The sequence below is a fragment of the Cyprinus carpio genome, chromosome A18 (assembly GCF_018340385.1).
Source record: "Cyprinus carpio isolate SPL01 chromosome A18, ASM1834038v1, whole genome shotgun sequence".
Lineage (NCBI taxonomy): Eukaryota > Metazoa > Chordata > Actinopteri > Cypriniformes > Cyprinidae > Cyprinus > Cyprinus carpio.
In genome coordinates, this window is record NC_056589.1 from 27,077,761 (window position 1) to 27,094,890 (window position 17,130).

The following is a 17,130-nucleotide window of genomic DNA, read 5'->3' on the forward strand; positions in this document are numbered from 1 at the left end:
CTTTTATCAGCAACTACTGGATTCAATCTAGTGATTAACTTGTTTTCTTTCAATTAGCACAGGTTGTGTGTTTCTTTCGAAACCGATTAATTAAAGGGCTTAAAGTTTTTGAGTGAATCATTTTGGTAGTATTCACAAAAAAAAAAAAAAAAAAAAAAAAAATGCATGCAAAAGAAAATCCTCTCCAGGTCAAAATGACGAGAGAGAAAAAACACAAAAACCCTGCTCTGCATGTGAAAAAAATATGTGAGAGTACAAATACTGTAACAAATAATATTAAAATACCAACAGCACAAAGTTACTATAATGTGAAGGTAGAAAAAAACTTGTTTAATAGACTGCAAATAAAAGCAGGATGACCAAACGGTTACCCTTCGGACATTTATGTGCATGTTTTGCACAAAGAAAAAAAAAAAAAAAAGTTTAATGTCATTATGAAATAGACACATTTTAAGTGTTCATGTTTACAACATTTAATACAGTAAGGGTTTCAGCTGGTGCCGGTCCCGCTCCTCTCTCCGTCTCATCAGCGTCTGAAACCAGGAACAGATGCTCTTATAGACGCGAGTCACGCGACTAACGAGGGACGCATGTTAACGACAGCAGCGTTTACCTGCAGCTCCAGGTAACAGATCCTCTCACAGATCAGCGGAGAGTGCGCTCGCCCTTCTTCACCGCAGACCCACTACAGAACCACTCTCAGAACTCAGAGTCATTCAGAGCAGCTTTATTTTTTTCTCAGAAAGCAAGTGAATACTGGAATTTAAAGTGTTTTCTGCAGGATTTAAGAGGAGGAAAAGAGAGAAATGTGTATGATTCTGATCCTGTGCAGTAATCACAGTTGAAAGCAGCAGGAAACACTAGGTTTAAGGTTAAAGTTAATTCAAATACAAGAAAAACAACATCAGCAGAAGATGGAAACCGAGAGACATGCATGAGTGTAAACGTGTAGAACACACCTGTGCAGGTCGAATCCCGCGAAAATCAGCAAACTGCAACAAATGCTTGTGAATTACGCTGCAGCACTTTTATTATTGCACTGATTAATGTTAGCTATTAACTGTGAGCAGACAGACTGTCAATCAATGCACTCGAGAAAACAGAGAACATGAAACCAAACGAAGTCGCCTTGTGAAATTTTCATATCAAGCAACCATATATATATATATATATATATATATATATATATATATATATATATATATATATATATATATATATATATATATATTATATTAAACGCAACTTAAAAAAGTAAGAAATTAGTTAAAATCCTAACTAGCACCTAGTACATAGCACACATACTTCTGAGACACTTTAATGTTAAAATTATTTATTTACTGTGGACAATTGATATAACATGAAATAATTTCACACAGTCTTTCCCAGTACCACAGAAATATAAATGTGAATATATTTACAAAAGTATGACTACACTTGACAAAAATAAGATAATAATTTGCCACTGAAGTGGTTTTATACTGTTTACGCAGATCTACTGTATGTCCAGTAGAGGGCAGTATGGAGTCACTGACATGCGTACTGTGTAGTGTACACTGCCTTCTTTACAGTAAGATCATACATGGTATCACTACAGTAAGATCATTACCTCATTGTGTGGAATATATTAAATTCAGTGGCTTTATATTGTGCATTTCAATGTTATTTTATGTAAAAAAAAAATTATTTGAAATCAAAATCAACATTTTAAATGTCTTTACTGTCACTTTTGATCAATTTAATGCATCCTTGCTGAATAAAAGTATCAAGTTCTATTTTTTTTTATAGTGCATACCCCAAACTTTTGAATAATAGTGTATCACAGTTTTCACAAAAATATTAAGCAGCAAAAACAGCTTTCAGCATTGATAAGTAGTAATGTTTTTTTCAGCATTCTGATTAAACAATAAATAAAAATCATGGGTTCATTCTTCGTATACAGTATGCTATTTATACCTTATTATGTTGCATGTTAAATCCAGTGACTTATTATTTTGCATTTTAATCTTACTTTATGTAAAATATTTGATCAAGTAATAAGTCAAGAAAGAGATGGATTCATTCTTCATGTACAGTATGCATGAGTGTTGATCAAGACCTGTGTGTGTGTGTGTGTGTGTGTGTGTGTGTGTGTGTGTGTGTGTGTGTGTGTGTGTGTGTGTGTGTGTGTGTGTGTGTGTGTGTGCGCATGTGTGTGTGTGTGTTCTTCAGGAGTAGAAGGTCAGCACACTCTGATGGTTTCCTCGTATCAGGACGGTCGGCGGGAGATTCTTCGTGAGCGTGTCCAGCCAGGCCATGTACAGATGATCAGAGACGGACCCTTTACGGGCGATGGGCATGCTCCTGTAACACACACACACACACACACACACACACACACACACACACACACACACACACAGGAAACTTTGTGCATTTTTACTTTCTCAAAAAAACTAATACTGTATGGTTTATAAGTGTTTATGTCCTAATAAGTAAACCTCTCATTTCAACACAAGTCACACACCCATTACAATACACGTAACATACCCATGATATGTCACAAACACACACACACACACACACACAAAACTAACTAAATAAAAAACAACACACACACACACACACACATAATGCTGATGAGGATGTGACTTACACCACGATGAGTTTAGCTGCTCTCGAGCTCTCCTGAAGAAGCTCATTGAGACGCACCTGCAGCATCGTCTGCGGACAGTAAACACACACACACACACACACACACACACACACACACACACACACACACTTTTAGTTTTAGTCCTTTGGGATGTGGAATAATTACGATTTTTAAAAGATTTTTGTTTTTGAAAGAAGTGTAATAAATGCATTATTTGATCAAAAATGCAATAAAAATTTGAAATATTATTATGATTTAAAATAACTGTTTTCTTTGTGAATCTCTGTTAAAGTGTAATGTATTTCTGTGATGTGCAGCTGTATTTTCAGCATCATTACTCCAGTCTTCAGTGTCACATGATCTTCAGAAATCATTCTAATATGATGATCTGCTGCTCAAGAAACATTTCTGATTATTATCAATAATTAAAAAACAGTTGTGCTGCACAATATTTTTGTGGAAACTGTGATACATTTTATTTTTCAGGATTCACAGATGAATAGAAACTTCAGAAGAACAGCATTTATTTGAAATTGTAACATTATAAATGCCTTTAATGTCACTTTTGATCAATTCATTGCATTCTAGAATGAAAGTGTAATTTATTATTTTTTATGCCAAACTTTTGAATGATAATGTATCACAGTTTCAAAAAAATATTGTGCAGCACAACTGTGTTCAACATTGATAATAATCAGAAATGTTTCTTGAGCAGCAGATCATCATATTAGAATGATTTCTGAAGATCAAGACTGGAGTAATGATGCAGAAAATACACCTAAAAAACACATAAACAAAACACAAATAAACAAAAATTCAAAAAAAAAACACATATAAAAAATCATAATAAAATTACAAAAATATACCACATTTTTCACTCAATAAAGATCAGATAAATGCATCCTCGGTGAGCAGATGGGGTTCTACCTTCTCCTCGAAGGCGTCCAGCTCAGCATCTGTGATCTTCCAGGGATGATCTTTCCTCAGAGCTTCAGCCTGCGACGTGTCCTTTGAAGCCTCGTGCATCCGGAACGGCTCGATCATGTCCTCGAAGAGTTTCCAGCTAACACACACACACACACACACACACACACACACACACAGAGAGAGAGAGAGAGTGCATTAGGAGCACGTAGAGCATGTCAGTGAATGAAATGAGGATTAATTGCGTGTGTATTTCATTCACACCTCTCTGCGCTGGGCCTGACGTTGATGTCTGCGATAACTTTGATGTCGGCACATTTGATCCTGAACTTCTTCAGGAGCTCCTGCATCCTGACACACAGTTACGGTGAGAAACACACGGGGTACCAGTCAGCATCTGTCCGTAGGTATCAGTGTTGTCTCTGTGTGTATGCTGACTTACTCCTCTTTGTCCTGCTCGATGCGTTCGGGCTGCCCGGCGACGAAGATCCTGAGTTTACAGTCCCTCCATTTCTTCCGTGTGGTCAGAATATGAGGCAGGAGAAGCGTGAGACCTGCAGAACATCAAGAAGAAGCATGAACGTCACACCTGACAGAACAGAAGACGGCAGGAGGATTCGCGCTCACCTCCGTCATCAAACAGCCACCAGACGTCAATCGTCCCTTTGCCCTGTTTCTTCTTGAACTGGCCGCTGGCCTCCACCAGACGCTGGTTCATCTTCGCCAGATCTGACGTCTGAGGAACATCCAGAGAAACTGAGGAAGCAAAGCAAAAAGCCCTCAGCTCTTCTGGACACACAGGTGATGTTTAAGATCAGAATCAGACTGTGTTTAGTGTCCATGTGTATGAATTGGACTCCAGAACTCCAGTGAGTCTACTGTGATCTGAAGGCTTTGAAAAGCACCAAATTCAAACTCCAGAGTCATGCTAAAAAATCTCTGAATTTAATCACAAAAGACGCAAAATATTAAATCAGGAAGCATCTGCGCTCAGATTATGCATGCAACTAAATTCACTTTTCTGAACCACTTTTTAAATGATTTTATCTGGACTTTATTTTGAATGATATATTTATTGTTTCATATTTTGAAACCTGTTATTATTACAGTTCTCTAAAACTAAAACATATTTGATGTTTCAAATAAAATAAAAGTATAAAAAAAAACTAACTAAAAAACTAAAACTAAAACCAATAAAAATATTTTTGTTGCTTGAAATGAAATAAACATTTACTGAAATAAGTTATATATTTTATTTTATTTCAGCTAGTTGCCAAGGAAACATTTCTTATTTTCATTTAGTTTAATTTGGTGTACTAAAATGATTAAAAGAGAAATAAAATTAATATAGACATATAAAAAAATAAACATAATGATAAATAAAAATGCTAAATAAAATGACAAATTAAAACAGAAAATATAAAAATGAAAAATAATTCAAACTATTAATAAAATAAATAATAGTGCAACTAAAATAACACTTGCCTGTACTGTATTTCTTTAAAATAAATGCACTTGTTTTTAAACACTTTGTTATCTAATGCAAATACATTCATATGTCTTTAATTGAGGCTCAAGTGTCTAAATATGTATGTAGCCACTAGATGTGCTTTATTAGACCGCAGTGATTACACAAAAGACCAACAGATTAGTGTTTAATGAGTCGTTTGGAATACGAGCGCCTGCTAAATGACACGTGACCGAGTGAGTGCATCTGTTTCAGAAGATGAAGATAACAGTAAACGCAGTCTGCAGCGTTTGAGTCCATTAAGACCTTAATGGAGTTCAGGCCGCTGTGCTCCGTGAGACCAGACTATTAGATTATAACGGCACATTTAATCAGCCGAAAGCTCTGAGAAGACCTTCAGAGAGAGAACGAGAACGAGCGGCTGTACCTTTGCTGGTCAGCTCTTTTTTGGAGGTTTTCTTGGACCTGTTGAAGAACCCTTTGTGTCCCTGTGGCTGAAAGTCATTCTCCTCCATCTCCAGCGCCTGCTGCTCCATTAACATGCGCTCCATTTCCTCTGACAATCACACAGTATACATTACATATTCATCATTTAGCATTGCATCAGTGTCACAGATGTTTTTATCAGCTGTTTGGACTCTCATTCTGACGGCACCCATTCACTGCAGAGCATCCATTGCTGAGACACTGATGCAACGCTACATCAGTACATCAACAAACTCATCCTGACATTTTCAGCACATTTTAATTTTTGGGTGAATGCTCCTTTAACTCATCTGTTTCACATCTTTAACGCTTGCAGTAATGTTGTGTAGTGTGTATCTGAGTCTTGTTATTCTGAGAGTTTGTTGGTGTTGTTGTACCTTCTGCTTTGAGGATGTGAGAGATGTCCATCCCCTGACTGATCCTCAGTATCACGGTCCCGTTCTCGAAATCAAACGCGTCACTGCGGGGAGAACAGAACCCGTGTGTGTGTGTGTGTGTGTGAGAGAGAGAGAGAGAGAGAGACGGACAGTTTGAGGACTCACTGCAGAATTCCCACGTAGCTTTGAACTTCCTGTAGTTTGGCGGTTCTCCAATCACGCTTGAATCCTAACATCACTGTGTTCGGCTTCATCCTGCCGAGTCCTGACACCTGCACACACACACACACACACACACACACACACACACACACAAACAACAACACACACACAGAGACACCACGCACACACAGACACAAACGCACACAGGCACACACACACACGAGTGCACAAACACAAACGCGCACACACACACACACACACACACACACACATAAACACACAAACGCGCACACACACACACACAGAGACACCACGCACACACAAACACACGAGCACACAAACACAAACGCACACACGCACACACACACACACACACACACACACACACACAAACACACACACACACACAGAAACACACACACAGAAACACACACACAGAAACACACACACGAGCGCACACACACAAACACACACAAACACACACACACAGAAACACACACACAGAAACACACACACGAGCGCACACACACAAACACACACACACACACACACAACAACAACACACACAAACACACACGATCGCACACACAAACACACACACACGCGCACACACACACACAGAGACACCACGCACACATGAGCACACAAACACAAACGCACACACGCACACACACACACACACACACACACACACAGAAACACACACACGAGCGCACACACACAAACACACACACACACAGACACACAAACGCACACACACACACACACACACACACACACACACACACACACACACACACACACACAAACACACACGCGCACACACACACACACAGACACACAGACGCGCACTGTTATGATTTTGACGTTCATTAAACACTTAGTATCCCTAAAGTCTCAGTCTTTTGGTAAATCTCATTCTCATTATTGTAATACAGTAATGTAAATCATCCTGTTGCATACAGTGATTATTTTATTTTAAAGAAGCAAATATGAAATTGTGCACAAGAACTATCATGATGTATGCTCGCAAGTGTTGTGTAGAAATATTCTTACAACGTGCAAAAATTATGCTTCTAAAAAATGTGCTTAATTTTCTTTAAAACAATAATATACTCTACCATCCAAAAAGATTTTTTAATGTTTCCAAAAGAAGTAAATAATGTAATTTAATCTTCCGAAAATGCAGCAAAAACAGTTATATTGTGAAATATTTTTTTTATGTTTTTTTCTGTGTGAATCTCTGTTAAACTGTATTTATTTCTGTGATGTGCAGCTGTATTTTCAGCATCATTACTCCAGTCTTCAGTGTCACATGATCTTCAGAAATCATTCTAATATACTGATATGCTGCTCAAGAAACAAATATAGTTTTATAGTATCCATCCGTCTCTGTGTCTGTGTTCAGACAGACCTGCATCAGTGCTTCTGCTCCTCTCTGCAGGTTCTCGCTGGTGACAGGTGTGTAAAAGGCTTTGCGCTTCTGCTTGTTCAGCCACTTCTGGATCTGCTGAACCGCAGCGCTCATGTCCTGCAGATTCTTATCACGCGCACCCTAAAACACACACACACCGTCTGACAAATCTGACCTTCATCTGCTTAATAAAACATGATTCAATCACACGATTAAGATCGGCGTAATCCACCTCCAGACACCCGCAGGAAGCCCTGATGTGTGGAGATTAGTTTGTGTTTGTTTGATGAGAACGAGAACATCTGCTCACCACAAACACCTCACAGGTCAGACACAGCCCATAATTCTTAGTGAATGAGTGTGCCAAGTCCAGCAGCGCCGGTCTGGCTCTGGGCGATCCTGTCATCACGAGACACTTGGGTCTGCAACGGAACAGAAGGAGCGAAACCCTGAGAATCTAACCTGCACTAAACACCCGCTTATCTGCTTTGACCTGAGTGCACCTGAAGTTCTTGATGTGTTCGTCCACAGTAGATAAAATCAGAGCGTTGTTCACTGCGTTTATGAACGTCACGGCTTGAGTGGACGAGCCCCAGTTCACATCTGAGAGAAGCAGGAGACACTTCTGTTGAATCATGCTTGTGTTTATGTCTTTATATCACATGGCTTTATCTGTTGGAGGAGCGACGCACATATCTGCATTCTTACCTGGCTTCTTCACGGTGACGTAGATATAGAGGAAGAACTCGATGCCGTAGGTGAGTAATGCAGCCCACCAGTTGATCACAAACATCACGGCGCAGCAGAGCAAGGCTCCGAACAGAGACAGCCACATGTTATAGTACTTATACGCCGGCCTCCAACCTGCACACACACCAGTGCTTTAACACACTGTTATCTGAGCATTTAGACTGGAATCAGTGGCATTAACTGTGTGTCTGTTCCTAACCTCACCAGATGCCTACATAGACAGCATTTAAAAACACAGCAAATACGCAGCATCTTTAGCCAATTATATAAGGAAATTAATTTTAGCAAGCCAGTGATGGTGACGTGTGTGTGTGTGAGTGTGTATATATATATAGTATATATATATATATATATATATATATATTAGCATAGTTTATCATCATGCTATAGTTGGACTGTATGATTGTCAGTCACTTACAAAGTTTATTTTCAGTAAGGATGCTGTGTATAGTATTTTTGTTTTCTTTTCCATGACAAATATCTAGACATTCTTAAATTAAGATAAAAATTACTGAGGATATTAAGTCTTGAAAAAAAAAAAAATAAATATATATATATATATATATATATATATATCAATATTTATCTTAATATATTAATATGTCAATACTTGATGTTGTTTTCCCTTTGAGTTTATTTTTCTTACCCCATTTACAGATGTTTTTTAAAAAAGGTAATTGCAACTTTTTATTCTTTTTTTCTTCGCAATTGCAAGTTTACGTCTTGCAATTAATTTTTTTGTCCCAAAATTGTGATTATAAAGTCCAATTCTGAGAAAAAATACTATTTTCATACAATTCTGACTTTATAACTCACAACTGCATATCAGCAGATTTAAACAATTCTGAGAGAAAAGTCAGAATAGAGAGTAAATCTTGTATTTCTAACTTTATAACACACAATTGGGACTTTATATCATGCAGTTCTGAGAAAAAAATCCTAATTGTGAGATTACTTGCAATTGCAGGAGAAAAAGTCTTTGAGATAAAACGTTGCAGTCACAGCTTTTATTTTTTTATTCAGGGGTGGAAACAGGCTTCCGTGGGATATTTTTATTGTTTTAAGCGTAAACTCACTTCATTTTTATAAATTTTTCAGAAAACAAGACTTAATATTTGAAGTCATTTCACAAGTAATATATCTTGATTTTAAAGCGTTTAGATATTTGTACTGGAAAACAGTGTTTTTTTGTTGTTTTTTGTAGTGTTTGTAGACAGCTAACTGGGTTCTGGAACAGATTGTGTGTGTGCGTGCGTGTGAGTGTGCGTGTGAGCGTGTGTGAGTGTGCGTGAGTGTGTGTGAGAGTGAGCGTGTGTGTGAGTGTGTGTGAGCATGAGTGTGTGTGTGAGCGTGAGTGTGTGTGTGTGTGAGTGTGCGTGTCTGAGTGTGAGTGTGTGTGTGAGTGTGTGTGAGTGTGCGTGTGAGTGTGCGTGAGAGTGTGTGAGAGTGAGCGTGTGTGTGAGTGTGTGTGAGCATGAGTGTGTGTGTGTGTGAGTGTGTGTGTGTGTGTGTGTGTGTGTGTGTGAGTGTGCGTGTCTGAGTGTGAGTGTGTGTGTGAGTGTGTGTGAGTGTACGTGTGAGAGTGAGCGTGAGAGTGAGCGTGTATATGAGCATGAGTGTGTGTGTGAGTGTGAGCGTGTGTGTGAGTGTACGTGTGAGCATGAGTGTGAGTGTGAGCGTGTGCGTGTGAGCGTGAGTGTGAGCATGAGTGTGAGCGTGTGAGTGTGAGCGTGAGTGTGAGTGTGTGTGAACGTGTGCGTGTGAGCGAGTGTGAGCGTGAGTGTGAGCATGAGAGTGAGCGTGTGTGAGTGCGTGTGTGCGTGAGTGTGTGTGAGAGTGAGCATGTGAGTGTGGGTGAGCATGAGTGTGTGTGTGAGCGTGTGTGAGTGTGAGCGTGTGTGTGTGTGTGTGTGTGTGTGTGTGTGCGTGCATGTGTGAGTGTGTGTGTGAGTGTGTGTGAGTGTGTGTGAGTGTACGTGTGAGAGTGAGCATGTGTGTGAGAGTGAGCGTGTATATGAGCATGAGTGTGTGTGTGTGAGTGAGCGTGAGTGTGTGTGAGTGTGAGCGTGTGTGTGAGTGTGCGTGAGTGTACGTGTGAGCATGAGTGTGAGTGTGAGCGTGTGCGTGTGAGCGAGTGTGAGCGTGAGTGTGAGCATGAGTGTGAGCGTGTGAGTGTGAGCGTGTGTGTGAGCATGAGTGTAAGCGTGAGTGTGAGCATGAGTGTGAGCATGTGTGTGAGCCTGTGCGTGTGAGCGTGAGTGTGAGCATGAGTGTGAGCGTGTGAGCGTGTGCGTGAGTGTGTGTGTGTGCGTGTGTGTGTGTGAGTCTGCGTGTGAGCATGTGTGTGTGTGTGTGTGTGAGCGTGTGAGTGTGTGTGTGCGTGTGAGTGTGCGTGTCAGCTTGAGTGTGAGCGTTTGTGTGCATGTGTGTGTGTAAAAGTCTAGACAGGACCTGGGGATTTGGCGTATGACGCGTGGAAGCAGGAAAAGTTGATGAGGGCGTATGAGGCCAGGAAGAAGTTGGAGATGATGGGAGCGATGGTGTTGAGCTCAGCTGAGACACAAAGAAGCGCTGTTACATGATCATATCTGTTACATTAAATCAGTCAATCCCTGTTATATTTACCGATGAGGATGAACGCTACAGCGATGAAGAAGGTCAGGACGTATCCTCTGATTGGCTCGTTGTTTTCCCCGTGACCTTTGGCAAAGAACTTGAGCGCCTTGTAGATGTTGTCCTTGCACAGAGCCTGTGGACGGATTCACTTTTAAGAGCTTCTTTACAATCCACTGCCGTGTTTTATTGTATTTTAAGATTGTCCTATAAACGTCTATAGCTGATTATATATTTATTGGGTTTAAATGGCGTGCGTGTGAACTCTGACCTGGAAGACTTTGGGCGCGCTCACTAGAGACGCGAGAGCTGAGGAGAGCGTGGCTGAGAACGTTCCCGCCGTGATGAGAGGTCCAAACCCAGATACTAGAGTCATTACCTGCTCACAAACACACAAGAAACAATCATTTCAAACTCAGTTATTTTCATGAGTTTCGGCCGTGCGCTGTGTGTAAGGTCACCTGGAAGTTGTTCATGAGGCCGTAGTTGCATTTGGTGTTTTGGCAGACTGAGAAGTCGTAGCCCAGATCACAGGCCGAGGAGAAGTTGCAGCTCAAACCCTGTTGGATAGTGTCATTCTTGTTCCCTGTCGCGTCTCGAACGACCGTCACAGCTGCAGAGAATCAGCACAGTCTTTCTGTTAGACGTCCAGAGTGAGACTGGAGTAATTTCAAGTGTGTGTTCAGGACTCACAAACAACCAGCGCGATGCCCAGGTACGTTATTCCTGTGATGAAGATGGCCAGCAGCGTTCCTTTGGGAAGAGCTGCCTGAGGGTCCTGAAAAACCAGAGGTGCTCGTGTGAGAAAACGTTGAGTGTGATGTTCATTTCAGATTAGAAATGTGCCAGACACTCGCTCTTACTCTCAGATCTCCAGAGATATTGGCTCCAGCCAGAATCCCGGTGGCTGCTGGGAAGAAGATGGCAAAAACAGAGAAGAACGTTTCTCCATCCCGGAAGTCCGGGAGAAAGTTTTCCTTCGCGATGGATTCTGTTTTAGACAGAGATGAGACGCTTTATTTTCCTTCATTCAGTTTGGGTTTCATTTTTATATAATAAAAATAAAACAGATAGAAAACAAAAACATTAGAGAAGCTAGTATATATATATTTATATAAAAATTATAATATTTTAATAGGCTATATAGAATAAAAATGTTTAAGTCTACCTAAATTTAGATTTTTTTATTATTATTATTATTATTATTATTATTATTGTTTTTTTTTTTTTTATCATTATGTTTTGGCTGTTCGGTTACACAACAATGACGTTTTGGAGCCCTGAAAATGCAAGCTTGAGTTACAAAAAATGGGTTTCAGAGTCCAAGATTTTAAAAACAATACCATTATTGTCTGAATTTGTGAAAACTTTGTTTCTTTATAAAGTGCATCGCCAACTACTGGCCTTGCATGCATAATGCTGCGTTTTTAGTTGTTTTCGCGGACGGGGATCATTTAGACTATTTTGTCATCTGTATGTGACACTTTTCAAAAGTGCAAAGGTAAAACTTTTCCGCTTGTGGCATAAACGTACCCCAAAGCTTTGTCCTGCACTTTAACCCTGTTCCCGCTATCAAAATAGTGATTTAATCACTCTTATACTGAATTGAGTGGCATCATGATTTCTTGACCACCCTTACGAAAAAGAAGTTTATTCAAGTGTGCTATTAGTATACTTCTTTTAAACTAAAAATAGGAAAGTATGCTTTTAGTTTACTTTTTATGTACTTCTCAGAAATGGGCTTTATGTACTCCTCTGAAATATACTTAAAATGACATTTAAGTATACTTGACTTATACTTACAAAAAGTTTAAATATACTTGAACTTTACTTAAGTATACTTAATAAAATAAACTTGAAGTATACTACTTTTTGGTAAGGGCAGGTTCGAACAGATGTTTGTCTGACAGTGTTTATACTAAAAGTCTTGTCAAGCTCCAAAATGTTGGGTTTGGATTAGGGTGAGTAACAATAAATAACTTTAAGAATTTTGAGAACCAGACAGTGAAAAAGCACCAATCGAAATACATTCATGGTCCTGATGCTCTGGGCCTCAGATGGGGAAGTATGATTATTTATACCTGTCTTACCTTGATAGTTAAAGAAGCCTTTGGAACGCTTGTCCTGTGTGGAGGGAATCACAGTTCCCACAAATACATTGCCAATGGCCAACAGCAGGATCACCAACAGAGCTACCTGAGCCTGTAGAGAGAGAGAAGGTTCTCAATCTGCTGTCACGCCGAAGACTCAATCCCAGCATGCTCCTGGTCTTACCTTGGCCTCCCACTCCATCCCCGCCACAGTGATGCCCATCAGCAGAACCACTGTTATACAGCCGATGATCCTGATGTCATTCACTGGATCCAATATAAGAGCGTTGTTTTCCTGGAAAGAGCAGATCGACGGATTTAGAAGCAGCTGGATTTCAAGGCTGGTTTGATCATTTTCTCGGTCTGTACCTTTAGAAGCTCTACCACAGTTTCAGCGAACCCCACGACATACATGGCCACGGCCACAGCATTGGCGAACGCAAAGATCAGACCGATGGAGCCGCCGAATTCAGGTCCCAAACTGCGGGAAATCAGGTAATACGCTCCACCTAGAGCACAAACACACTCCTTGAGCTCAGATGAAGACCTGGTTTACTCGCTATTCTCACTTAAAGTGTGCTTTACCTCCTCGTACCACACCGTTGGTGCATATAGCTGACATGGACAGACAGGTGATGCTGGTCACCACAGTGCTCAACAACACAACCACTATCCCCAAACCTGAAACACACACATGCACAGATCTGCATGATTCAATATGAACCATAAGATGAGCCATTTCAGTACACGAACCCCCAGCATGCTTCACTTCAGTTAGTGTGTTTGCTCAGCGCTATAATGAGATCGTTGAGGAATAAAAGCGCTCATCGCCTGCAGTCTCTCACACCTCATAAAATACGTAATGGCAGTGAGTTTCTGATGGCCTGTAATGTGTTTGGCCTGCAGCTCGAGGTGTCTGACTGGAACGGCACTTTCTTAGAAACTCAAACTTCTGACGTGCCATTAGTTCCGCGCCATAAACACCAGCAGTGACCTTCAGCCGCTGACCGAACACGGAGAGACTGAAACCTTCTCAGATGTTTCTCCTGAAAACCAGACCCCAGTAACATGTCAGATTCAGAAGCAGGCTTTCTGCGGCTCTTAAAAAGTCACCCTTCCACAGATTAAGACCTAAAAAGCTCTTAAATCAGAAGGGAGGACATGTTGCATGCACTTGTTTTCCAATGCAAATATATAAACATCTTTAAATTAAGATGCAAAATGAACTTATGAAGTCTTGTTTTCTGATAAATTGAACAAAATGAAGTGAGTTTATGCTTATTAAAAAAAAGAACAAACATATAATATGTTGAATTGATTTTTTTTTTCCTGATGCCATTATTTATCATAATTATACTTAATTAATGATAGATTTCCCAGAAAACAAGACTTCATTTCTAACTGATTTTAGACATTTGCATTGGAAAACGTGACTAAAATACTGAGGAATTTCCTTAATGTATTCCTTTAATTGGTTCTTGAGTTTACTCAGATGTGTCTAGATACCAAAGCCTGACATCAAAAAGTATAAACTCCAACGTTTCTCAGCAAATTATTCCAAGAGCGATCTAAACGTCAACGTTTGTAGTGTTTGCCTGTGAAAAACTCATAAAGTTTGGGTGTTTTCTTTATGTCTAGTATGAAAAGAGTCCTTTGAGTCTCTTCACATTTCTGTTTTTAGCTTCAGACACTTTCTGTGTGTCAACAACTGACTCATTTGTGTCCATTTCTATTTCAGGAATTTCAGAAACGTTCATGCTTCAGTCTTCAAAGAGAACTCTATGGAGTCTCCAGATGAGCGTCTCTCAGTATAAATCTTCCTCTCGCTTAAAAATAAAGGTCCTTTATTGGCATCGAAGGTTCCATGAAGAACCCTCAACATCCATGGAATCTTAAAATGTTCTTTAAAGTGGAAAAAGATTCTTCTGATTACTAAAATGTTCTTCTCACTAAGAAATAAAAACGGTTCTTTTAAGCGTCAATCACTGATATGTTCCTTAAAGAACTAAAAATGGTTTTTCTATGGCAAAAAGACATTTAGGACTTATATTTTGAGGGTTTGTCTGCACTGAGCTGGGATTGGATTGTGTGTGCACACGTATGGAGGAATTTAGTTTTCTGTGCTGAATGTAAATGAGCACCTGCTGTGTGTTCAGGGAAGGTTTATGAAGGTCACAGGATGAACATCTCACCTATTCCCGCTTGTCCGAACACCCATGACAGCCGTATGAACAGCATGACACCCCAGATATTCAGCATGCATCTCACCTGCAAACACACCACAGGCTCAAACTGCAGCGGAGCGCATATTAAGCGTGTTAGAAAAGTGCTGATGTTAAAGAACTCACCAGAACTCCTTTGATCCATCCAAATTTCACCACACCTCCAGGGTCCTTCTCATCCAGCGGGATGATGGACTCCACATCTCCCAGCGTCGAGGTGTCCGCTCCTTCTCTGTCCTCACCCGTACTGGGAATATCAAGGCCTCCATTCTGATGATAAACAGAGAATTTAAAACTGCATTTTACTCAGTCTATCGAAACTATACATGCAGCTTTCATGTCTGCAGACCTGCGCATGACATGCAGAGGAAAACTAAATTATATATTGTCACCACAAATTAAGAACTTGTTAATTCATGGTCACACTCATTCCCTCAGTTTATTTAATCAAGTCCACAGTTTACTAATTTGTTCTCTCTTTTTAATAAGTCACAGCCACGTTGTACTAATTCAGTTTACTATGAGGGAACAAATTAGTAAATCATGACCATGAATTAAATATAATCAGGAAGTTTATTAGTAAATAGTGTATATGTATAATTTATATATATATAAATAGCAATATTATAAATATTTCCCCTGGGTGTCATGTGTGTACCTCCTTATTTATAAGCTAAACATGCAAGGTTTGAACTTTTATGAATTTATTGCTCACCTGAAAAAAATGGTGGTTAAAAAAATAAAAATTTTCTCTTATGCAAATATGTACATTTTGATGTTGCTGAAAAGTCAGCGGACGAGTTATGCATCAACTACCGAAATATGACATTTATTGCATAGTATTTCTGTAGTTGTGAATAAGCTCTGTGTTGTTGTCTTGTAGCTCTGACTGTGACTCAAAAGACTTGGATGCCCAGAGAAGATCATTTAAAGGGTGACTTGGCAGTTTCGCGTTCTTCGTTTCTTTCTTGCAATAGAGAATTTAAACAAATGGATTGGAAACATTCTGCAAATAACTTTCTCCGACATCAGGTGCTTTCTGAATCAGCGCAAACTTTTCAGCCCTCGTTTGCATTAATTACCCTGTTAATGGCCAGCGGATCAATGCATTAGCCGCTGAAGATCGTTACTCATAACCCGAGTGCTTCTCTCTTGGGCTTTCTCATTAGGTTGGCTATTGATCTTTGCCTGTGTCGGGTCACCACCGGGTCACCGTAAAGACACCCACTTCTGCAATTAGCCTAAAATCAGCTCAACAAACTGCCTGTGGCCTAAACACCGAGTCATGAATCACGTGTTTGATGCATGTTATTAAAATATGACGTATGTTGTGGTGCATGGGAAGAACAGATCGCCTCATCAGGCTTCTGCTTTCTTGAGTATTGTTCTTTTCAGGTGTGACTCACCTTCTGGAAAACACTGTGCAGCTCCTGTAGGGAAGGTCTGATGGCTCTGTGTCCGCTGATGCTCGCCGCATTACGATAAAAGTCAACGTTTGGCACACGGTCCAGAGTGTTGTGTCCAAAAGCACTGACCACAGACGGCCGCACGGCTCGCCGTTCCCCGTTATTAAACCCGTTTCCGCAGAAAGACGTCTCCTCGTACTGCGGAGGCTCATCTTTTGATTTCTCGAACCCGGGATTCTCCATCAGAAGGCTTCAGTGGGTTTGGGAGTGAATTGAGTCAAAGAGCACACTAGATTGCGCTCTTCTGAGCTTCCTCTCAGATGCTTGAGAATCAGACCACTGGGAGTTTATCTGATGTGTTTATGTGTGACTTTATATAGCCGTTGACCAGGTGGAAGCTCATTGGTCCGTCCTGTAGATGCTCCTGATGGGGGTAAACATGTTCTCGCTCCATCAAAGTTGACGCCAGTGAAGTGCTTAAAAATTAACAGCATATAAAGACCCTGAGAGGTTATGGATACTGGAGATGCTTTGAGTTCTGCCTGGTTTTATGAGTTCTGAACGTTGAGATGAAACAAATGCT

The 17,130-nt window shown here is 40.1% G+C and overlaps 1 protein-coding gene across 1 annotated transcript; it reads right to left on the minus strand.

Moving 5' to 3' along the window:
- Positions 1-1,800: 1,800 nt before the first annotated feature.
- On the minus strand, positions 1,801-16,903 carry slc12a1 (solute carrier family 12 member 1). Its single transcript, XM_042775683.1, has 26 exons — positions 16,548-16,903; positions 15,268-15,411; positions 15,112-15,187; positions 13,505-13,600; positions 13,289-13,428; positions 13,104-13,214; positions 12,920-13,031; positions 11,693-11,820; positions 11,523-11,607; positions 11,291-11,442; positions 11,101-11,208; positions 10,842-10,965; positions 10,668-10,769; positions 8,175-8,330; positions 7,970-8,069; positions 7,777-7,888; positions 7,467-7,607; positions 6,056-6,162; positions 5,891-5,973; positions 5,455-5,583; positions 4,187-4,315; positions 4,002-4,113; positions 3,824-3,910; positions 3,563-3,698; positions 2,636-2,703; positions 1,801-2,343 (listed from the first exon to the last, which is right to left on the minus strand). Exons 1-26 carry the CDS (start codon positions 16,788-16,790, stop codon positions 2,208-2,210), a joined length of 3,117 nt encoding a protein of 1,038 aa, XP_042631617.1. The 5' UTR covers positions 16,791-16,903; the 3' UTR covers positions 1,801-2,207.
- Positions 16,904-17,130: the final 227 nt, after the last annotated feature.